Below are 24,459 nucleotides of genomic sequence, written 5' to 3' on the forward strand. Positions count from 1 at the left end.
AAGAATTTAACGGCGTGTATGTGACATGCATCCATTAAATGTTTCAACTTTCACTATGCAGTTAATTTAACCGCAGATGGCGCAGGCTTCGTTTCACTTTATTTACAGTCAACGAGAAGCGACCAATCACATGCCGATACGTCACAAGAAGGCGACTCCAAACGCTGTGCCTGTTTCAGTGTTGTATACTTTTCAACTTCTACAACCTGTGCCACTGTACATAGGGTTTACATTGCAGTTGTTGATACAACGCGCTCGAACTGTCGTAGATAACACTGGATTAAAGATAATTGTCTGCAGTCGTGAGTGTTTTAGCACGTTGGTTAAATCAAGCATGTCTGGACACGGTCACGGCCACGGTGGGCATAGTCACGGTTGTTGCGAATGCGAGCACGAGCCAGCTGAGCGGGGAGTGGAATATGAGCTGTACAAACGGATTGACATCGAGAAGCTTCAGTGCTTGAATGAAAGCCGAGATGGAGACGGTAAACTTGTTTTCAAGCCATGGGATCAACGCACTGACAGGACGAAGGTACCAAGTAATATAACTTGGCAGTTTTGCAGGAGCTTTTGTTTTTATATAAATTCGAGTCGACTGTGTCTGTTGACAATAAAGGCATTAAAGCTAAAAAAAGAAAAGAAAATATCTTCGTGTTCTAATGTATATCTGCCATTTTATTTGCAGTTTGTTGAAAGTGATGCTGATGAGGAACTTCTGTTCAATATACCGTAAGCTTTGCTCTTTAGCAGCGGACATTTATTGTTTCTGTATAGCAAACAGGATAAAGCAAACGTTTCTGTTTATATCAGTTAAATTGCTAAATATACCTTCTTGGGAGAGATGGTTTGCAAGGACAGAAATTTAATGCGTATATCTGCAGGTTTACAGGTAATGTGAAGCTGAAAGGAATCATCATTTCTGGAGAAGATGATGAGTCACACCCAGCTGAAATTAGACTGTGAGTTCTTCTCTGTATGTACATTTTAAAACGAAGAAGAAAACATTCACATAACTAAGAATGTATTAAATACAACTTTCTTAACAGATTCAAGAACATACCCCAGATGTCATTTGATGACACAAGCAGAGAACCAGATCAAGCATTTCGCCTTAACAGGGATCCTTTGGCTGAACTGGAGTATCCAACCAAGTAAGCAATTTGGTTTGACACAAACAGGTATACTAATTCATCACTTTTGGCATCATATCTGTTGGACACACTTACAAATTCCTTTTATGTACCTGACATTTTGTGTAGAATTGCCAGATTCTCCAATGTGCAGCAGTTATCTATTCACATATCTCATAACTTTGGGGCTGAATCCACTCGTGTGTATTATATTGGACTACGTGGAGAGTATTCAGAGGTTGGTGTTTGGTTTTTGCTCTATTGTAGTAGGTTTATTAAGTTTCATAATGTATGGAAAAATATGACTAAAATAATAATTTTTGATGGTTCTGCTATTTGTTCCATGAACTTTATCTAATGTTTTTTGTCTTTTTTAGGCTTACAGACATGAAGTTACAATCTGTAACTATGAAGCAGCAGCCAACCCAGCAGATCACAAAGTGGAGACTATTACCCCGCAGACACAGTTCATATCATGACAAATAAAGAAGAGGGAATCTCATGCTTTTTCTGTGAAACAATAAAAGTGTGCATGAGTTTTGATAAGAGTGAACTAAGAGGGCTTTATTGGCTAAATTTGCTTTGATTTGATTAACAGGAATTTGTGTATTAACGAGTGTTTGTTCACCTGCACTTCTGCTAATGTGCCAATAAACATATACGCACTTATGGACTTTTTCATACTTATGTCGAGTAAACTCAAAGTCAGTGAATTATTAAAAGTTGAATAGCCAAACAACAGAAGTCTGTTTTTCCAGAGCATCGCCAAAGACACACTACCAAGAGGATGTTTTGTATCTTGTTCATGTTTACAAATGTGTCGATAATTTGCATTGTTTGTATTGCAAAGGGTCAATGACAGTTCAAGTCAAATTGCACGTAAAGTTTTTGCACTATTCAGTTGTATTACATTTTCATAAAATTACGATTACAATACGATTCCTAATTACAGCACCTTAAAATAAAAAAAACATATTTATTTACATTTGTTAAAATGTTTTAAACCCACGCGGCTGAACGAATTAGGTGACGTCACGGCGCTTTGTCTCCGCCCTTCCCCGGCAGTCGGCGACGGAGCGGAAGTTCCGTTGTGATCTGGATAGCAAACGGTGAGTCAATAAATTTGTTGCAATGCGCCGCTGTTTATAAATGTTTTTTATTACTTGCACCCTAGAATTTAGTATACCCCACGACCTCAGTGTTATTGATCGTTATGAAGGCGATACGTTGTCGTTAAGCGTCTTAATAGTGGGATTATGCTAGGAGATTGATTCAAATGGTCTATCTATGAGGCTGTGGATTCATTGTGAGAATAATGCAGGCGGAACAGGATTAGACTGCCTAACTGCAATCATGTAGGTCCGGTATTTATGAAACGACCCGGCGGAATTATTCATACATTTAACCTTGCCTATATTCAGCCGGGCATTAAATTATGACATAAGCTTCGCCCTACTCTATTGATTTCCATGCAAACCCATTTCCTTCCTTTTTTGAATATCAAATTATTGTGGTATTCATGTATATACGATGCATCTGTACTCTGGAGGATTACTGCACTAATACATTGAGTTGTTGTACATAAGTGAGTCGTGCTGTGAGCAAATGTCCATAAGTCATCATGCACAGTGAAAGAAAAAGTGATATAATATATTGTATTTGATGATTATAGTATTTTCTGTATTTTATTCTAGAGAGCTCAGTGACAGATTATTTAACAAACGAATTGGACAACATCTAGTGGCCAATACTAAAATCTAGGGAAAATACAGTAAGAGAAGGAAGACATGAAGTTCTTTGAAACACTTAAGGCTAAAACTTGTGATATGGCCACTCACAGAGGAATGAAAGCATTAAATTGAATTATTTTTTTGCCTCCTGCAAATGTCAAGATTTAATTTCCCAGTACTGTCATGTGGTTCCAGGAATCAGGGACCCATTGCTTTCACTTAAGCTGCATTGGAAATAGTTTTCTTGGAACTTGTGTTAAATAGATGTTTGCAAGTACAAACTTGTGATCTACAGAGCTACCACCAGAAAGAACTTAATGGAGTATAATGAACACATGCATCATTGCTTGTGCACCCCCCCAATTATTTGTGATTTTCTTTGTTTTCTCTTGTAGATAGGCATATTTGGGCACTTTAAGATATAGATTGGCTTGAATTGCTTTGCTAGCTAAAATAATAAATAAATGCAACACCAATAGTAATTAAACCAACTTTTGTTAATCATTCTGCAGCCTGCTGACACTTTCGTTCCCCATCACTGGTTCGTATCTTTAATACCTATTTATTCAATATTATGGCCTGGGCTTTTAGTCACTGCATTTCATCTGCATGTTTGACTGATCTTTTTTGAACTTTTTGGTTTTGTGTTTGTTTTAAAGCACTCCTCACATTGTATGTGTGGCAACAACATGTCTGTACCGTTGCTAGCAGAAGCTGTGACTTTGTCTGGGACAGAGAAGGAGACAGCTGTGGTAAGAGATCAGTCAAATCATTAACCAAAAATTCCAGTGGTTCAAAGTAATGAAAGGTTATACATAATCTTTCTAATATAAATACTTCTGCCATTTATCCATATTGTAAACCTCTTACAGTCTCTTTGGTCGAAGGAGGAATAGATACACAGTAAGAGTTAGTTTAGAGATGCTGTCTTCATGTAAATATACATCAAACACAGACTGACCTATTTCCTTTGCACACCAGAAATCAAGGCCTTTGTGGTTTTATTTTTTTAAAATAATTATTCTCATGTGATTTTCTTTTAAATTGCAGGTGATCTTCCTTCATGGGTTGGGTGACACAGGGTAAGCTCTGTTTATTACCGGTCTGGTGGAGGATCTTTTAATGGCCAATAACCTGTTATGTAAATAACCCTGTTATGTTGTTTTTACAGGACACGGTTGGGCCGATGCCATGACGTCTATTCGGGTGCCGTATGTCAAATACATCTGCCCACATGCGTAAGTAAAAGCCAGTAAATTATTGAACGTGGCAATGTGAACCTTTTTTTGTGTTTTATTAGCATTAGAAGATCTCAGATGCAAAACCCTCTAAGTGCGTCTGATGTGTTTTCTTGTAAATTAACTTTTTTTTACCAGACTCTTAATGGTTGGGGTTGAGCAGATTTGAACATAAACGTTTTTGATGAACGTATAATGTGCAGAGAGCATTCTGTTAATATCATTATCTAATTTTTGATGGTGGTGGTGTTTAGAGGCTTTTGCATCTGAGCTCCTCATTTGTATTTTTGTGATGCCGCAGTTAATCACAAATCGCTCTGTTGTATTTTGTCTGTAGGCCGCGAATCCCAGTGACGCTCAACATGAAGATGACCATGCCCTCATGGTAAAGATTTTTTTTAGTTCTTGTATGATTTTTTTAATATACAGTGGGCTGCAGAATTTAAAGACCACACTGAAAAGAAAATGTGTAGACTAAAGGTCAGGTTTTCTTACTTCTATTAAAGTCCCCAAGATGCTCTTTGGAAGATTTTCAAGTCGGAATGATCAGAGCAATTCCAGCGTTATTGATGTGACAGTTAAAAATTAAAAATATAATTTCTTAAAGAGTGTATTTATTACCAATATATTGAACTATCTGTTTATATTTTCCTAAAAGTCTCATGTTTTCTGTTTCATAATAGAAAATATACATGTGTTATGAATGTGACATAAAAGGACACATGCTTTTGGAAGTCAAAGTCAAGTCAAAATTTATTTATATAGCACCCTTTATACAGGCAAGCTGACTAATGTGCTTTACAAAACAATAAAATATCACACAATAAATTAAACAAAGGAAAATTAAGAGACAGGTTACAAATTATTAAAAGCAACTGAATAAAAATATGTTTTCAGGCGTGATTTAAAAACTGAAAGGGTAGATGCAGAACGTACGTAGTTAGGCAGACTATTCCATAATGTTGGGCCCGCAATGGCAAAGGCACGGTGACCTCTATGTACCGTGGTATAGTTAAAAGTTTCTGTGTACCTGACCTAAGATCTCTGTGAGGATTGTACTGCTCTAAAAGCTCAGATAGATAAAGGGGGGCTAAATTATTTAGACACTTATAAACAAATAAAAGAACTTTAAAATCAACTCTAAAACGGACCGGCAACCAGTGAAGGGATGCTAAAATCTGAGTAATATGTTCACGAGTGCGAGTGGGAAGACAACATACTTTGTAGGAATTCTGTGAATTAAAATGCATAAACCAGAAACAATAATACCTAACAAATGGAGAAGAATGGCTCTTTAAAAAACAAATAATAATAATAAATTTTATTTTATTTTAACTTTTCTGTGTGCATTTATAAAGCAACAACGTTACGGATGTGACATTTCTATGTAATTTATGAATAATATATTTTTATATTTTTTTGAATTCTGAAAGTTCCACTTACTTAACTATGTAAATAGTTTTGAAAACTTAAACTGAGACCTCACACTAGTATTTAAGCCAACCCTCCTGTAATGTTCAAATTTTAGCAACACTTTTAATATTTTAATGCAAATAGTTTAATATATGCTAAATAACTTTAAATTTCAAATAAAATTGTCGGAAAATGCAACTTATTTTTTATATACATAAATTGTTTATTTAATAGATTAATTTATATGAAAACGTATCTATTGTAAGCAGCACATAAATTTAGTGTAGTAAAAAATAAAAATAGTCATAAAAATACCAGTTTTTCACATATTAATAGTAAAAGACTCTCATTAGATCAGTTATACAGGAACACTGTGTGTATTGTATGAACATTGATGTTTGACCCTAAATCCACTGAAGACCACTTATCAGTGGCCATTAACGGTTATAATATAGCCCAGGACATCTGGGCATTCACATTGATAACATGGAGTACTCAGGTGGAAAACGTTTGTATTAGGGGACTGTACTTTCTTCGAAGGTTGAGAGTCTTTGGTGTCAACCAGCAAGTGTTGCTTCTCTTTTACCATGCTGTAATCGAGAGCATTTTTTAATATTGCATCTCAGCCTGGTTTTAAAATCTTAGTGTACACTTAAAAGCCCAGATAACAAGGTTAACAGAGAGAGCCATGAAAATTATGGGAGTCCAGCAGCATCCCACCCTTTGGCTCTTTTTGAAGAAACCGTTACTAGACAGGCCCAAAAAATTATTTAAATTACTACTCATGTCCTAAAATGAACAGTATGTAAGAAATGTATATCAATTAATCATAAAATGGCCCTGATATGTCACTAGACATTAAGAAATCAGTTTCACAATTTCACAACAGTGTTCTGGCCAGGATATTGTCATTTAAAAAGTGGAGTTGCAGCCCTCAACTGATGTTTATGTTGTCATTTTGTGTATTTCCCACCAGTTGTATGATTGCAGTACCAGTTTTAGCCACAAGTTGTGTGATTGCAATATCAGTTTTGGCCACAATCCTACATACTGTTCCTTTAACTCTAAGTACCAAACTTCTTCCCTCGGGAAGACGTTTTGAGGTCCTCAATATAAGCGTAGACTGGGTAGGGTGCAATGAACATTGTGAGCAGGGTAGTGATGGCCTCTCTTTGTATTATATGTATGTAGCATGTTATTGCGTTAAGCAGCAGCCATATTGTCTGTCTAAAATCAATGTCCTTCGGGCCAATAAAGTTTATCTTATCTTACATTTATATACTTGGCAGACACTTTTATCCAAAGTGACTAAAAGTAACTTCAAGTCAAAAAAAGTATCAAGGAAAAGTTAAAAAAGTAGGTATAAAGATTGAAAGGTCCCGTTTTTTCTGTGTTTTTGAAGCTTTGATTGTGTTTACAGTGCACAATATAACATGGGTTCATGTTTCACGTATAATAAAACGCAGTATTTTTCACGCAATTTACTTATTTGTATACCGCTGTTTTCACTTTCCTTAAAACAGGCTGATGTCTTTCTTGTTCTATGAAGTCCCTCTTTCAGAAATACGTATCGAGTTCTGAGTATTTGTTTAGTGTGTTGTAATTCGATGGTAGCTTAGCTTGGCATTAGCTTAGCTGCCGACTGACGTATTCCTGTGGGCGGAGTTTTGTCAAAAAACTGTTCGTCATTAAAGCAGGAAGTAGAGGGCTGTAGTCCAAACCAGCCGTTCGCTGTAGGCTTTGAAAGGAGAATTCTGTTAAAGAAAATATATCGCCTGGCAGTGAACTTTGAGCTTTTTACAGGTATTATTTATATAGCAACATTAAACACTAACTAGGGTTTAAAAATTGGATCAGAAAGAACATGACCTTTAAAAAAATACAATTATCATATTTTTCTAGAGATGGCAAAGTAGCTTTGAGGTTAATTCGACCCTAAACATAATTGAGGGTTAATATTGATATCTAAGGTATCAGTATGGTAAAAAAATAAAAAATGTTCTTAATAAAGTTGACATTGCATGGAATTGCTCTTCCCTTTTTATTAAGAGTCTATGCCAGCCTGAGAGCATTCTGTAAAATATTAAAGAGAGACAAACCAAATACTAAGAAATTACTGATAAAAAAAACCCCGAAGGATGTTCCTATACTTTTGTGCCCATCTGTATATCTGACCTGGAGCCTTTGCAATTCTGTGTGGTTAATTTTTTTTATTCAGGTTTGATTTGATGGGTTTAAGCCCAGACGCACCAGAAGATGAAGCAGGGATTAAGAGAGCAGCAGAGAACAGTGAGCAAAATTAGTTTTTAAATAATACATTCACATTAAAACCGTTCTGGTTCAGTATAAGCCCTGCTTTGACTAAAAAAGATTATCTGTGACACTAGATCCTATCACAGTTAGTCAAAAATGAAACTATTGGTTTTGTCTGTGTCAGCAGATGTAAAATCACCTAAAACATATCAAGTTTATAACTTGTAACAGAATACTCTTATATGTTTAAATTTGATTACGATGCACGCATATACTCTTTACTCTTCCCAACAGTAAAGGCCATTATCGATCACGAGGTAAAGAATGGGATACCATCCAATCGTATTATTCTTGGTGGCTTCTCTCAGGTAACTGATCTACTTTATGTTTGTACAATCGTTCAAATCGCTGACATTGCACATGCATCGCGGTTCCAAGTATCTTTGATACTTCCTTGATACCTGTTTTGTTGTGTAAGAGGGAGTGTGACTGTTGTTGTTTGATTGTCAGGGTGGAGCGCTCTCTCTCTATACGGCTCTGACCTGTCAGCAGAAACTAGCAGGCGTTGTTGGGCTTAGCTGTTGGCTTCCACTTCACAAGTCCTTTCCACAGGTACAAGGCACTTGACAGTGCATGAAATTGTGTAAGAAACTGTGAAGTGAAAGACGCACAATAAATCCGTTCTGTCGATCTTTTAGAGTGCAAGTGGAAGCGCAAACAAGGAAACTCCTATTCTGCAGTGTCATGGGGAGAGTGATTCCATGATCCCGGTGCAGTTTGGGGCCTTGACGGCAGAGAAGCTCAAAACCTTTATCTCTCCAGGGAAAATAACCTTCCGGACCTATCCAGGTCTCACGCATAGCTCTTGTCCTCAGGTAAAATTCTGCACATACCATCTGGACGGTTTGTTTATGCTAGTTCTAAACCTAATACAATTTTCTCTCTGGTTGGATTTACAGGAGATGCTTGCTGTCAAGGAATTCATTGAAAAGCAGCTGCCCCGAATCTGACCTCATCCTATCCCACTGTGACCTTCAGACACTGACCTCTCACCTCCGACCTGCCATTCCCTCACAGGAAACAGCCATGATGCCCTACAACACGCACACACACTCATGCATGAACGTTCAGTTGTATATACTGTGAACATGCATATAATGTCATCTCACACCTTTGTTTGTAATTTAAGTCAATGGACATTCATTAAAAATCTCAAGTGTTATTACTAATATATGCGACACATTTGTCATTGCACATGACACACAGTACAATTATATTTAACCTTAGCCTTTTTTAAAGGGAGACTTATATTCATTTTACATTCCCATGGATATTTTCCAACCCTCTCTCTTTCCCATTCATTACCCCTTTGCTTTTATTCTTTTTCTATTCCCGTTAAGAAGGTATTGTTTTACTAAACAGCTCTGTAACACTGGAGAGATGCTGAAAGTTATTCAAAGGTCGGTGCCGTCTGGAGTGACTTCCGTCGCAGTGCTCTGCATGCTGGTCCCATTATGTAATGCGGTTAATCAAAAACTCCTACTTGTGTTACCTTTTTAAAAACTACAAATAAACCAAGCAAATGCCCAAATAAACTCCTTAAATCAATCTGATCTTCCAGTATGCTTTGTTCTTCTAAAACAATTGGTGATTTAAAATCAGGTTTGTGCCATATTTATCAAATCTTCTGCTAAGAGTTTTGGCTTTAAGGCTTCAGATTGTATCAAGTCTATCAGCTCATAGTTTTATAATGCAATGTATATACTAATTGAAAGTAAATTCATTTTGTTAGGTGAACTTTAACTGTGTCAGTGCTCGTAATTTGATTTTTGGAGTGTATTATTATATTAAAATTGGTGCGTCACTCCAGACGGTACTAATGATGGATGTTTTGCCTCCCCAATCTTCTCTGATTCCCTTTCCACTTTAGCCATATCACCCATGTGACCAAACACCTTCAAGTGTTCTGGGGTCTCAGATTGCATATGTATATACACTTCAGGTTCTGTATTATGTTAAAGTATTGTTTACTGACAATAACTATTAATTAAGGGTGAAAGGTCACAGTTATGCAGCAGTGCTATAGGAAAATTTGGAGGACTGGCTTTCAGACATTAAGAAACAAAGTTAAAACATTTATTAACGATTAAAATTAAAAAGTGAATTTGCAAATAAGGATACAGTAATTTTTCCTCATAGTTTGCTTGTATACATTTAAAAAATGGTTTGTGTGATATCTAAACCAGTTGTTTGCGAACTAGTGAATGTTACTTTTTTACCTAAATAGGCGCTGATTAATACATCATTTCGATGGTATTTTATTGCATCTTTTTTTTTAGCTCTTAATGGATTTATTTCACTTTAGTATTAGCTGATACAATCCTTTCTTTTAAAGTTGGCACAGTTCGTTATGATTCGTTAGTATCCTTTCTCAGCTTAATAGTTTTTTTTAAATGCCCCGTGGCTTGAATGTTTATTGTATCAATTATGGGCATGCCAGGCACAAGTTGCTTTGCAGAAACTGGCAATATGTTTGGGTTTAACAGTGAACTTATCAGATTTTTCCCACATGAGTTGTAATTTGTTTGTTTTTATTGTATCGTTTTTGCTCATTTAAAAAAACAGCCGTGTTCTGTTTGTCGTTGTCTTATTATTTGAAAAAAATAAATGTTTTTTGATGTGTTACAAAGCTGACCATTGGTGCAGAAATCATTACGAAAGAAGAACAGATATCCCTCAAATGTTTATCAACAGAAAATGCAATGTCAACTTAAAGGGGACATTTTTAAAGTTGTCAAATAAACCTTTGGTGTCCCCAGAGTAAATATGTGAAGTTTAAGCTCAAAATACCATATAGATAATTTATTATAACATTTTAAAAATGCCACTTTGTAGTTGTCAGCATGTGCTGTTTTTGGGTGTGTCCTTTAAAATGCAAAGGAACTGATCTCTGCACTAACTGGGAATGCTGTGGTTGGATAGTGCAGATGGGGGTATTATCCCCTTCTGACATCACAAGGGGAACCACATTTCAATTACCTATTTTTTCACATGCTTGCAAGTTACTGGGTTGTTCTTTTTCACATTTTCTAGGTTGATAGAAGCACTGTGGACCCAATTATAGCACTAAAACGTGGAAAAAGTATGATTTTTATGAATGTCCCCTTTAAAACCCATCGTCTATTTAGTGTGCATTGTAAAGATTATTTAAAATGCTTATTTTGTTCTTCTTTTATTAAAAAGATGTCAAAAGTGCAGGTAGAGAAGTTGTTCTGTCAGCAACCAATGGCCTAGTTGTGTAAGAATGATCAACAGAAAAAGGATGTACAACCGGAAATTATGATAAGACATCTCCCGCTTTTAGTAAAGCATTAAACAGCCTAGATTGTGGGTTCAACCCGAGGTAACACATACTGATGAACACATATAGGCTATGTCGATTTGGATTAAATCTGTAATATGCATAAATGTTATATCAACGTATTTCTCTAAATAATAAAATAAACTCATTTGTCTCATTTTACATTTCTTAAAAATACACTTAAAGTTTTCCTTGAGACGAATAAGTAATACTTTCATGATGAATGCAAAAGACTAAAATTTAAATTGCCATTTAGACAAACTATTAAAAGCTCCTTTAGGTGGCGCAATACACCGCTCTCCAAACAATCAAGTGCGTGTTGCATAGAACGATCAGAGTGTGACATCAAACTCACGCGTGAGCTGTGATCTAGAATCGCTCTCGCGGTAATTTGATGTCATGTGATGACCAGTCTACGCCGCGCCGCACAAAGTCAACACACGCCTACGGTCTATCTCATCCTACTCGGTAGATGACGGTAAAGCTCCCCCGAACTCGGTTCTTCATCTGCCGGTTACCACATCGAAGAAGAAGCAGATTATTGTCCTATGAAATGAGAGCATGACCAGCAAACACAGCCAGCCACGAGCACCACCCTTAAAATTGTACAGTTGTTTATCATTGTTCCCAATCCTCAAACAATCTCTGACATGAAAGAATGTCGTCCAACTAAAAACAACGAGGATTTAACCTGCGGACTGGTCGCTTGGTTTATGTCTCATCTCCTAATTGATCAGTGATGAGGTATGTGTGTTTGTTTGTTGTGTGTTGGTGGCTCGTGTCAACACGGCTGAAGAGATCTGTATTTTATGATCTTAAAATAAAGCCTTGATTTATCTGCAATCTATTTGTTGTATGGTTGTTGTTGGTTATGACAGCAATTCAAGCTGTCTCATCATCTGTCAGCTAATGTTGAACGTTGCTAATAAGCTGTAAGGGCTGTAAATTGATGCTTGAAAACTATTATTGTTTATTGTGGTGAACAGGTTGTTTAGACCATGTGTTTTAAATGTGTAAACTGTAAACATTTGTTTGCTAGAGAGCACCCACATGAAAATACTGTATTTACCATAGTAAACTGGTTTATATTACATTATAGTATTTACTAATGTAAACTACAGTATTCTGTACTATTTACTACGGTGAATTGATAAACTGAAGTTAGTATTGTAGTATACTTTAATTTTTTTACCATAGTAAGGTTTAAAACACTACAGTAGCCTATCTATGGATTTTACTAAAGTTTACTATAGTAAATAAATACTAAAGTATACTACAGTAATGTGAGCATCTTGACTTTGTTGTCAAAGGCTTAGGCCTACCTGAATTTCAACCATTATGACTTCAGGGCCCCCTTTTCACAATTTCTACCAAATTTCAGAGCTTGATATAATTAGTAATATTTATATTTGTTACAAAATTATATTATCATTAATGTTTATGTTGTCTTATTTTAAATAGTTTTAGGTAATCTGTTAACCACCTCATTAGCTTTGCTATATGCAGTTTGTCTTTTTGCTGTCCTTGGGTGTATTGTTATAATTTTTAAGATTTACAGTGATGCTCCTGGAGCTCATTTGGTAGTGCATTGCGTTAGGAATGCAAAGGTCATGGATTTGATTTGCAGGGAACACACACACGCACACGCGCACACACACACACACACACACACAAACACACTCACACACACACACAAACACACACCCGCACCCACACACACACACACACAAAAGTATACATTGAATTTAATGAAAGTTGCTTTGGATAAAAGTGTCTGCGAAGTGCATAAAATGTCAGCCATGGCAATGAATTAACCGAGTTGATTTTACTGTCCTGCAGACATTGTTAAAAATGGCAGTTGGGTATCGTGTTTTAACACAAAGCCTGCATTGTTTAGGGTAGCCCACTGCTTGTAAGATGCATGCAAATGAAGTTTTTCTGTTAATGGACGCACAGTATGTCTGATAGCTGAGCTGTAATGTGGGGGAAGCTTGTGGAACAGAAATGCTTTTTTCCCTTTGTATGCCTGCCAAGCGCTGCTCTTAATTCATCCGTGCTCTGTATTCTCAGTCATCCCACCTGAACGTTCGAACCGCTCAGCCTCAGTCAGTCCGACAAGCCCAGAAAGAATTTGTTATGGTTGTTAAGAGTCTTAAAATGAGATTTGTGTTTTAATGTAACTCAACATATAGTTGAAATATGAAGGTGGAAAGAACAACAGACCAGACCGAATGACCTAAAAACTGTCTGCCATTCACGGGCCATGACCCAATCCCGTCAGTCCACCTGCTGTTGCTCTCTGCTCCCCCAAAGCTTTCTCAAATAAATGTATTAGAGCATAACATGTTGGATCCTATTTTTGTGTTACTAATGAAACATTGTAGATCTCTGAATTGAGAAATTCCCAACCCGAGGTACCTGGACCCCAGGGGGTGCTTGGAAAAATGTTTACATTATCTATAAAGAAAATAACTTAAAAATATAGAAAAAATAATCATGATTTTCCCCCTTTTGTATCGCATTTGGTTGCTTTTATGTAAAGAAAACGAAACATCACAAGTTTGTGAATGAATAAGGAAGTGTGTGAATAATTTTTTTAGTGCTGAGCATAGATTAATCTAGATTAATCTCATACAAAATAAAAGTCATTTTTTGCATAATATATGTGTTTGTGCTGTATGTAATTTTTATGTATATATAATACACACACAATTATGTATGTATTTAAGAAACATTTACATGTGTATATATATTTATTTATATTTTTATATATTCTATATTATATAAAAATAAAAAAATTCTTAAATGTTTAAATATATGTGTATGTGTTTAAATATACATAATTTACACACATCACAAACCCATATATTATGCAAAAAATACTTTTATTTTGTATGAGATTAATCTATGCTCAGCACAAATTTTTATATGTTTGTGTGTGCGTGTTTGTACAACATATGAAAAAGATTTTGCATGCTTTTCCTTTGTTCATCATCCCATTGGGTCTTTCTAAGGGAAAATTGCCTTATTAGCTTAAAAAGAAGGACGGTCGGGATGTTTCATTACTTAAAAGTGAAAGCTGCTTTGTGAGTTTGTTTACCTCCCACAGTATTGGTTGTTTCAGTTCATACATGAATTATTTCCATAAGGACCATTTTAGTCATCATATTCAATTTCAAATAATTTATTGTTAGTGGATGGGTTGTGGTGGTATATAACATAAAACAAAGATACTGAAAACACTTAGGTCATCTAAACTTTTTAATGTTTATTTTCACTTTACAAGTTAATTGTGGGATAACAAGTTCATCTGATGTAAGTGAACAATGTGTGCATTTAGATAAGGCGTATGCAAGATGATTTATACAATATGTTCAGCACCCGGAGGCAGACTTGCTTTGTGTTACATTAGGGAGTTGAAAGATAGTTAAATTAGTTGAATAGTAGCTTGTTTATTTATCCACAAAAGCATGGTAAATTCAAATTAATTTGCCTTTAAATAGCTTTTTGTGACATAAAGAAAAGGACGTTAAAGGGTGCATCAATATGGAGCACATTTGGTGCCAAACTTCATAGATGGTTTTGTTAAATAATGACTGAGCGGTGTTGCTGTTGTGTAGCAGGATAAAGACTACACAAATTGTTGGATAAGAGAGTGGAATACAAAATAACAAACTCTGAGAAATATCTTAATGTGTTTATCTTGCAGGATGCTGGTTCACTCTCACACTGGCTGAACACTAAAAAAGTGAATGTGGTCCCCTCTGTGGCTCCCTCTAAAGTGCCCGTCATGGGGAACACGACCACCAAATTCCGGAAAGCACTTATCAATGGAGATGAAGGCCTGGCTTGGCACCTCTATGAGAGTAACCCCCAATTTAAAGAGGCCCTGGACCCCAACGCATCTTATGGGGAGCCCTATCAACACAACACACCTCTGCACTATGCCTCGCGCCATGCCATGACACGTCTCATCAGGTAGGACCCTGCAAATGACTGGGCACCAAAGTGAAAACGTTAGCTTCGTGCAAACTATTATTCACATTAGTTAGAGTAGTAAGCCCAGTAGCATAAATATATAGCCCCATTTTAAAGCACACGTACCCTTTTACACTGCAGTAGTGTTTACAGAAGGAATTTCTTTAAAAAGAACAAAAGCACTAGATAACCTTCAGGTTTTGGTTCCTAACAGACAGCATCCAAAGCAAATATGCATGGTATGGTAGGCTTTTATGGTGGAGCCAATGTTTTTTTTTTTTTTTTACAAAACTCCACAGTACTTGGTATTTAATACCACTATGAGCAATCAAGCCACGTTTAACCTCATGTAGTGGATGCACCCCTCTGAGAAAATGGTTGATAATTACCAGTAAAGATAGCTGGCTACTTGGGACCGGTCCTCCTCCATCTCTTTTCACTTTTTTCTTTTTTCCCCATTACATTAAGTCCTTTAGATGGGTGGTTTCCTCTGAGCAGACCACTAATCATCTCAATAGCTGCAGACCCCTGCTGCTTCTCACCCTTGTTGATCTATTCAGACTAAACGGCAAAATCGTCTGGTTCAAATTGCAACTTATTACGACTAAAAACAGGGTTGCACAATATAGCAACATTGTTTAAACACCACAATATTGCAATATGCACATAGCAGAAGTTTGCAATAACTGATTTTAATGCTTTAAAAGGTCATGTGTAGTTATAGTTTTTGCAAAGAGACTGGCATACAAATGTTAGTGCTTGTGTGTGCTGTGCTTCAACGTATACAAGATGATCAGTGATCAGAAAGAATATTAACACATCTTTTTAATAACGTCTGCTGGGTAATTGGGTGATAAAAATCGGTAAAAATCAAATATATTTAACTCTAGGGGAGCTGGAAAATGAGCCTATTTTCAAAAAAAGTGGAATGTCCCTTTAAGCATTATCATATAAAATAATGTATACTGCATAATGTACCAAATCATTGCATATCACATTTTTCTATAATATTGTGCAGCTCTACCAAAAACATCCTATCCAGATACAGAAAGTGCCTGATTGGGGTCGGTTTTTCTAAATATCTAATACCACAATAACAGACCCACTGTGCCAGTCTGCATTAGCGGTTGTTCAGAGAACACAGGAATACGTGTATTTGTGATTAGATTACGCATCATAAATTTGATTTACTGACAAGCTGATATACTTTGAATGCACTGTAAGGTAAAATGTCTGCCAATGTGTAAGTTGCAAAAATTTAAACAACCAGATTAGAGCTTGCAAGAAAGTAAGTCTTTTGTGTTTTAGTGGGCAGTCACACTGTGGGCGGTCTGTGGGTGGGGCTGAGACTCCTGAAACATGAATTTCCTGTTTCCATCTCTTTTTAGTTTTCTCCTTTGTTCCTTACATACACATATTAAATGCTGTCTTTCCCTTTTAATTGTATGTTCGATACTTTGTACCACCCTAAGTACACAGGTTAATTAAATGTGAATACAAGCTTAAATGCAAATTATCCTAAGTATCCTGTACCTAGAATTCTGGTTCACTTTTTGGCTTACGCTTATTCTTAGAAAAACTGCAGGCACATGGTCCGTCAGTCTTTAGACTACACCCAGGATTGTTGTAGCTCAGGCATTTAGCCAAAGATATACTATATGTTGTTCTGTACTTATTACAATAAAGACTTCATATGACAAAATACAGCAGAACAAAGCCCAACACGTTGGCCACCAACATGTCTAGACTATTTCTTTGGATATTAGTTTTCCTTCCAGCTTAAAAGTTTGACTTTGCATTTCACAATGTGGATGAAGTTTGTTAACAAAGTGTCAGTGTTACTTGATCAAACAATTGCAGATAACATGCCATATTAGTTTCTTGGTTGTTAAACCAGTCTTTCTGGCCTACCCAGGGCACGTTGCAGGTTGTGAGACAATGTTGGGGGTATAGAGAGTTATATCTTTTGTTTTCGGTTGCATTAAAGTGCAACCCGGGGATTTTCTAATGGCGCTTTTCCATTGCATGGTGCCCCACGGTTTGGTTTGGGTCAGGTCGGGTCAGCTCATCTCACTTTGGCTTTGTTAGCTTTTCCATCGAGTTTAGTAACACTTCGGAGTGGGAGGGATTATAGGCATGTTGTTACATTTGCGCTGCCTACTGCTGTGACATCATACATGTGAGAGCGTCGGTTTACATTCTCATACACTCATTTATTTCTTAAATTCGCCACAAATGTAAAATTGACCACCACAAATAGATGTTTGCTCAGCGTTTATTGCGTTGTCTCACATGACAATTTCTGTACAAACACCCGAGGCGGCAGTCGACGCGCTCCGCCAAGCCTCATTTAAGTTGCATATATGCGGATATGCGCGTCGCGAATGTGCCGCCACAAATTGCAAGTCTGGAAAAAATGGTATGGTGTTCCTGATTCTCAACCTGTGGATGTTTTTCATCGCTAAAAGGGAGTTTGGCAACTTATAGCAGAGCACAGATAACAAAATGTTTGCTTGAGAGAGTGCAAACTAGCACTAAGGTAAAGCTAATCTTTTACATTACAACAATGGTAGTGACGATTCTCTCAGACCAATCAGTGATCTACAGTGTTTTTGCATCACGTTTGGAATCAGCTCGGGTCGCTTGGAACCCCGACCGATGTGGTACTAAAAAAAGTATCCAGTACTACGTACTGCACCCAGTGGAAAAGCTCACAAAAGTAAGCTGACCCAAACCAAACCTTGGGGTACAATGCAATGGAAAAGCACCATAAAACTACCTTTATTGCAATGTGTAATGTAGCTGTCCATCAGTGGAAATGTTCTGTCGTTCATCTGACAGTGCTAAATTAAATTATTGTCTTCCAAAAGGAGTCGACTCTGAACCGTCTTAATGAGTTGTCAGTAATTCGAATCTATATCTGTTACGGATGTACGTCACTAGGTAACACATTTGCATTATGCCTGCCTTTGGCTGGTTGTCCGCAATCGATGTTTACTCTAACCCGTCCTCAAACACTTCAGCAGATGCTTGTGTTTTACGTCATGTCGAGAAGATGCTGTGTTGCACGCTGTGAAAGCAAATGATATTTTTATTTTGTATTATTTCCACTTCCAAAGGATGATTACATTTCTTGTGGAGAACTCATTAAGTTGGTGAGACTCGATCGTGTGGAAAAATCAACAAAGATTGACAAATGTGCCCCTTTACATCAAGGCCAAAGTAAAGTTCATTTATTACGTGTATGCGATGCGAGACACAATTTTCTTCATCAGAAGCATGTGCGCATACTGCACGCACATTGCCGGATTTTTTAAACCCCTGTGTACATTGTACACGTAGGTCATGCGTGCACCTACAGGAGAATGTATTATGTAGCCCAGGAGATGCGCATGCGTTAAACATCTGCGTACAAGTCAAATAAACTATACCTCTTTGCAATGCTGTGTGTTCGACCGTGTGCACACGTTGTACACATGCGCTGTCTCTCTTCCTTCCCGCTCCTCCTTTCACACATGCTGTATGTGAAGAGACCAACCACAAGGAACTGGGCCAGGTGGCCAATCAGAGGAGCGTAGGCTCACGGAAAAGAGGTATTTAGGGAGACCGAATCTTAAAACTGCTTTGAATTAATTGTTTCAGCGTCTTTGAGAAGTGAGGTGATATAAAGTATATTTTGAGAAATATATTTTTTGTACCTTGTATGGATTTGTAGGAGACTCCAAAACAATAATAGGCAATTTAACTAATGAACTCCCTATGCCAAATTTACAGCATCGACATCCCAGAACAAAGTGCTTAGTCATTTCCAATGAAAGTCTCAATGTAATCTTCAATTTCATTCTTATAGCAGTGTCCGTTTAAGTCTGTCATCAATTTCTTTGAGTCTGTTGTGATGAATTACTTGAAGATGATATTGTGTGTTATTATGTTCAGCTATTTGTCAGAGAGGCACTGTTTGCTTTCAGCTGCAGTGAGCAGAGTCAGGCTCTTTTTATTGTTCATATGGTTGTGATATACGGTGCACTTTTGTACATTATGGAGTACTGAATGGTAGCACTGACATCATTCAAAATGTTTTGGTCCTGTTTATGCTTAGAGCAGTACATTTGAATTTAAGAGCACATGCAGGTAACAGTGCATTTCTTTATAACCTAGTGATTGCAATTTCCCTATTGTTATTTTTATAAATAATAATAATTATTATTGTTGTTTTATTTTTAATTCCAGTTCTTTTATTCGTTCTCCAGGTCTTTCCTTTTTTCCAAAGATGGCAACCCCAACAAGTGCAACATTCACAATGAAACCGCATTGCACCTGCTGTGCATGGGCCCACAGATTTTGCTAGGCGAGGAAGCACTGCAACCGCGGATCAGCCACCCACAGGAGGATGAACAGAAGCGAGCCGAGTGCCTCAAGATGGTCCTGCTGTGGACCGGAGCCAAGCTGGACCAGGGCGAGTATGAGAGCGTCAATGTCAACGCCTTGGATAACAAAAAAAGCACTGGCCTGCACTACGCAGCGGCTGCTGGGATGATGAGCTGTGTTGAGGTTCGCAATAAAAGTTGATTTACATTTCTACTTATTTATTTGGCACGTGCTTGGCTTTAATAATGAGTCGTTGACTTTAACCTTCAATTCCTTAGTAGTGAATCTTTAAAAATAAATCTGTTAAACCAAGCAAAAAGTCATCGAACCTAAGGGAAAATGCATACTGGTAAAAATGTATACCTTGGAGTGCACAGTAAGTTGCTTTGGATAAAAGCATCTGCCAAATAAATAAATGCAAAGTGAATGTATATAATAACATCAATACCACTGTGTGGTGCAGTGACTTACATCAAATGACCTGATTTTGTACATGATTTTGCAATATTGAAGCCATGAGTTTAGCTCTAATCTCTGTTGAGTTGTTGGTGAACAGCGATGCAGATTTATTTGTGGAGAATGAAGACAGGGAAACGCCATGTGACGCAGCAGAGAAAATGCATCACAAGGAGCTGGCACTCCGTCTGGAGTCTCAGATGGTTTTCTCTCGGGATGCTGGAGCCCAGGAGGTAGAAGCAGAGTATGCCGCCCTTGACCGACGAGAGGTATCCAGTTTATATACAGTATGGTATATACCAAATGTTTAAATCTTGAACAACTTTGATCAATTGTGGCATTCAGTGGTCTAAAATTTTTGTTAATAGCATCACTGTATATTGGACGTCTCATCTGAATGCTGCTTTAATGTCTCTCATATTAAACTGGAGACTACCGTTTTCTCATTACATACAAACTCAACTCTTGTCATCAAAAAGTGAAAATGAACTCAATGTAATATTGCTGCAGTGATCGTCTTGCATGCAACATTGCTAAGTGAGATTATAAAATGCTCAAATCAATATTTCATCTCCATGTGTATTTATTTATTTGTCGAGTAGCCTTGCAAGAACTGGAATGTTGCACTGTCAGCAGGTGATTATCGGAAAATAAACCCATTCGGTACTGGTTTAATGTACCAGTTGACCCTACATTACCCCTTACATATTTCCATTTTTACAGATCAACATTTGTTAGGCTCTTTTATTACTCCTTGACATGTATTTACAACATTTATTCCACATTTTATGTGTGTGTATGTAGTTCTTTCAATAGTCATTGCTGTGAGAAGTTAATGCAGGATAAATCTCAGCTCAGTAATGTAGTGTCACAGGAGAGAGCAGAATAGATCCATCTGAAATTAATAACACTGGTGGTAGACTCATGATTAGTTTGTTTTGATGTTCTAGATAGAGCTTAGCAGTATATAAGTTTAAAACCTTTTTTATCTCTTCTTTTATATGTTTCTGCCGAACCTCTCTTTCATTACTGTCATCATTTATATCCTCTCTCTATGTAGCCACATGAGGGACTGAAGCTACAGGATTTGCGGCGGTTGAAAGACATGTTGATAGTAGAGACAGCAGATATGTTGCAGGCTCCTCTCTTCACGGCTGAAGCGCTGCTACGAGCTCATGGTACGACTTTACTGTACCTCCTAGAACTCAGGTTCTTTTGATGTTAAAGGAATATTCAATTTTCTTAAAAGAAAAATCCAGATAATTTACTCACCACCATATCATCCAAAATGTTGATGTCTTGTTCAGTCGAGAAGAAATTATGTTTTTTGAGGAAAACATTGCAGGATTTTTCTCATTTTAATGGACTTTAATAGAGCCCAACACTTAATACTTAACTCAACACTTAACAGTTTTTTTCAACTGAGTTTCAAAGGGCTATAAACAATCCCAAACAAGTCATACGGGTCTTATCTAGCAAAACGATTGTCATTTTTGACATGAAAAATAAAAAATATGCTCTTTTAAACCACAACTTTTCGTCTAGGTCCGGTCCAGCGCGACCTAACGTAAATGCGTAGTGACGTTGGGAGGTCACGTGTAAATATATAAAACGCCAATTTGTGGACCATTGTAAACAATAAACTGACACAAAGACATTAATTAGTATCAGTTGACATACAACAACGTAGGAACGGTCCTCTTTCAACACATTTGTAAACACTGGGGCGGAGTTTCGCGTTCGTCCTCTGTGACCTCTTGATGTCATGACGTATTGCGTGGTGTCACGCTGGTGATCACGACTGGATCTAGACGAGAAGTTGTGCTTTAAAAGTGTATATTTGTTATTTTTCTTGTCAAAAATGATAATCGTTTCGCTAGATAAGACCCTTATGCCTCGTTTGGGATCGTTTATAGTCATTTGAAACTCCATTGAAAAAAACTGTTACGTGTTGATTTAAGTATCAAACGTTGGGCTCCACCAAAGTCCATCAAAACTAGAAAAATCCTGCAATGCCCTCCTCAAAAAACATAATTTCCTCTCGACTGAACAAAGAAAGACACCAACACCCCGGATGACATGGTGGTGAGCAAATTATCTGGATTTTTCTTTTAAGAAAATGGAATATTCCTTTAACTGTCATTATATGAGAATGGCAAGGTGGTCATGTAAAATGTGACTTTTTACACATTTTAAGATTTTATAAGCACACTTTAATGAAAGGTTTTCCTTAATATACATCTGAAAAATACCAGTTGATAAGTAATGTTACCATGGTACATTCAATAGACATGTTTTATAGAGATATCATAGTATTCCCTTCTTTCCTCGGTAATGTACCATTGTAATACAGTACCACTGAAATTCTCCCTGTGTGAGCGTGGGTTTACTCCGGGTACTCCGGTTTCCTCCCACAGGCCAACAACTTGCATGTTAGGCAAATTGGAGATGCCAAATTGTCCTTCCCCCAACCTGTGTATGGATTAACTTGTCTGAATAAAACTTGTGTATGGATAAACTGGTTCTCGTTATGAATATAGCCGTATATCCTGGAATAGCGTAAATAAATAAAGGAAGAAGAAATGTCTTGGATTAACCACTAAAATGGTTAATATATTTCAAAGCGCTATTGTTAAGTGCCAGCGAATCAGTTTATCCATTGGATAAATCTAATTTGGTCAATAACCAAACTCTACAATTTCTCAGGGAAGGTTTGGCTCTTGTATTTTCCATCTTCACAAGCTACAACATTCCACCATTCTTTACTGAAGTATTAATACCCTGATATTCAGATATTTAAAGGGACTGGTGGTTTAATATTTATATTTATATATATGACATAATTGGATAAGGTTCCAAAAACTCGCTCTTTTTCATTTTGCTTGTGGCTGTAAGACGTTGTGATTTGTTTGCACAAAGCGTTTCATCTTTTTCCTTGTAAAGACCGTATCAGTTACAGTATATATGGTTTAGAAAATGAGATGTTTTAAAAGACAATTTGAAGTCCAACCCAATCTTGTGATACTGAGCATAATGTGAGAGCGAAACAAAATCTTTCAAGATGGTTTTACATCTTCTGTTCTGCTAAATAGACTGGGACCGTGAGAAACTTCTGGAAGACTGGATGTCTAATGCAGAGGACTGTTGTCAACGCTCAGGTGTTCAGATGCCAACTCCTCCTCCAAGTGGCTACAATGCCTGGGACACACTGCCTTCACCTAAAACTCCCAGAACAACACGTTCATCTGTAACATCCCCTGATGAGATCAGCCTTTCACCCACTGACGGCCTTGCCCTGGTCAGATTCTCTCTCACATCAGTGATTTATGTTGTTATCCATTTAAAAGATAATGTTTTGCAGAGGGCCAACCTTCCGATTTCTCTGATGAAGCCAATACGGAAGTGACTTAAACTGCATGGACTGGCCGCTTGAAGCTGGCTCCAAAAGGGAGTCAATTCCCATAGACCATGTTAAAGGGACACTTCAATAAAAAAAAAATGCTCATTTTCCAGCTCCCCTAGAGTTAAACATTTGATTCTTACTGTTTTGGAATCCATTCAGCTGATCTCCAGGTCCTGCGCTAGCACTTTTAGCATAGCTTAGCATAATCCATTGAATCTGATGAGACCATTAGCATCGCGCCCCAAAAAAATAACCAGAGAGTTTCGATATTTTACCTATTTAAAACGTGACTCTTCTGTAGTTACATCGTGTACTAAGACCGACGTAAAATTAAAAGTTGTGATTTTCTAGGCAGATATAGATAGGAACTACACTCTCATTCTGGCGTAATAATCAAGGACCTTGCTGCTGTTACATGGCTGCAGGAGGCACAATGATATTACACAGCAGCCGAAAATAGTCCCCTTAGTATCTTTCAAATAGCAACTTTAACTCTCTTAGCTGTACCAATAAGTATAGAGCTATAAAAATGTGCCTTTTCTTCTATTGTGTTGAATGCATTAATCATTATTCTTGGCTCAAACATTAAGATAAATCTAACTCAAAATGTTTGTCTTATCCATACAGTGTGGGATTTGCATGTGCAGCATATCTGTATTTGAGGACCCTGTAGACATGTCGTGTGGGCACGAGTTCTGCCGGGGGTGCTGGGAAGGGTAAGTGTTATAACATATAGTTGGGGTTTATTATAATGCACAATGTCTATAATATGGTTTTACGTTTGTGAGTTACGGTCAGGAGGTCAACAAAAATCAACTTTTTTACGAACAAACAGTGTAGGAATAAATGTATAGTAAGAACAGTTAACACGGTGAAAGAATACATTTTTTTTTTTAAATCTTCTTGCTGAAATTTTTTTATAATTGTTGCTTTGCAACGTTTCGATCTTCTGATCTTCCTCAGTCAACTCATTGAGGAAGATAGTGTGCGGGAATTGCTTTTTTGTAAATGTGTAACAGCTGACTTCCTGTTAAAGACCACACTACATATAATATTGTAAAAGGATTCACCAACCTAACAACTCGACCTCCAAAAGTTGTTTTTGATCATAAACTATTAGTGCACATTA

At 37.1% G+C, this 24,459-nt stretch overlaps 3 protein-coding genes across 5 annotated transcripts in view; all 3 read left to right on the forward strand.

Moving 5' to 3' along the window:
* The first annotated feature begins 76 nt into the window (after window positions 1-76).
* Window positions 77-1,799, forward strand: pithd1 (PITH (C-terminal proteasome-interacting domain of thioredoxin-like) domain containing 1). The gene is made up of 6 exons (XM_055218919.2): window positions 77-532; window positions 686-729; window positions 882-959; window positions 1,047-1,151; window positions 1,260-1,368; window positions 1,508-1,799. The coding sequence occupies exons 1-6, from the start codon at window positions 77-79 to the stop codon at window positions 1,607-1,609; spliced, it is 894 nt and encodes a 297-aa protein (XP_055074894.2). The 3' UTR covers window positions 1,610-1,799.
* A 317-nt stretch (window positions 1,800-2,116) lies between these two features.
* lypla2 (lysophospholipase 2) lies at window positions 2,117-10,458 on the forward strand. 3 transcript variants are annotated; one of them, XM_073858329.1, is made up of 11 exons: window positions 2,117-2,239; window positions 3,373-3,401; window positions 3,520-3,612; window positions 3,911-3,937; window positions 4,028-4,098; window positions 4,436-4,483; window positions 7,730-7,800; window positions 8,059-8,132; window positions 8,275-8,376; window positions 8,463-8,639; window positions 8,724-10,458. In XM_073858329.1, exons 3-11 carry the CDS (start codon window positions 3,535-3,537, stop codon window positions 8,772-8,774), a joined length of 699 nt encoding a protein of 232 aa, XP_073714430.1. In that variant the 5' UTR covers window positions 2,117-2,239; window positions 3,373-3,401; window positions 3,520-3,534; the 3' UTR covers window positions 8,775-10,458. The 3 variants fall into 3 exon arrangements, with proteins under 3 accessions (XP_073714430.1, XP_073714432.1, XP_073714431.1); XM_073858330.1 differs by lacking the exon at window positions 2,117-2,239 and adding an exon at window positions 2,279-2,485; XM_073858331.1 differs by lacking the exon at window positions 3,373-3,401 and having other exon boundaries at window positions 2,196-2,239.
* A 1,094-nt stretch (window positions 10,459-11,552) lies between these two features.
* The window catches only part of ankib1a (ankyrin repeat and IBR domain containing 1a), a 28,016-nt gene continuing 15,109 nt past the window's right edge, over window positions 11,553-24,459 (forward strand). Inside the window, exons 1-7 of the mRNA XM_073858333.1 lie at window positions 11,553-11,869; window positions 14,835-15,103; window positions 19,354-19,654; window positions 20,014-20,196; window positions 20,988-21,105; window positions 23,020-23,225; window positions 23,958-24,046. Coding sequence (XP_073714434.1) covers window positions 14,916-15,103; window positions 19,354-19,654; window positions 20,014-20,196; window positions 20,988-21,105; window positions 23,020-23,225; window positions 23,958-24,046 — 1,085 coding nt within the window. The 5' untranslated portion in view covers window positions 11,553-11,869; window positions 14,835-14,915. The remainder of the gene's footprint in view (window positions 11,870-14,834; window positions 15,104-19,353; window positions 19,655-20,013; window positions 20,197-20,987; window positions 21,106-23,019; window positions 23,226-23,957; window positions 24,047-24,459) is intronic.

Source organism: Misgurnus anguillicaudatus, chromosome 20, assembly GCF_027580225.2.
Source record: "Misgurnus anguillicaudatus chromosome 20, ASM2758022v2, whole genome shotgun sequence".
Lineage (NCBI taxonomy): Eukaryota > Metazoa > Chordata > Actinopteri > Cypriniformes > Cobitidae > Misgurnus > Misgurnus anguillicaudatus.

Coding starts and splice junctions, on each gene's coding strand:
- pithd1 (XM_055218919.2), top strand. CDS start 77: ATGGCGCAGGCTTCGTTTCACTTTATTTACAGTCAACGAGAAGCGACC. Junction 730..881: donor GAACTTCTGTTCAATATACC/GTAAGCTTTGCT, acceptor GTATATCTGCAG/GTTTACAGGTAATGTGAAGC. Junction 960..1,046: donor CACCCAGCTGAAATTAGACT/GTGAGTTCTTCT, acceptor CTTTCTTAACAG/ATTCAAGAACATACCCCAGA.
- lypla2 (XM_073858329.1), top strand. CDS start 3,535: ATGTGTGGCAACAACATGTCTGTACCGTTGCTAGCAGAAGCTGTGACT. Junction 7,801..8,058: donor TAAGAGAGCAGCAGAGAACA/GTGAGCAAAATT, acceptor TCTTCCCAACAG/TAAAGGCCATTATCGATCAC. Junction 8,377..8,462: donor TTCACAAGTCCTTTCCACAG/GTACAAGGCACT, acceptor TCGATCTTTTAG/AGTGCAAGTGGAAGCGCAAA.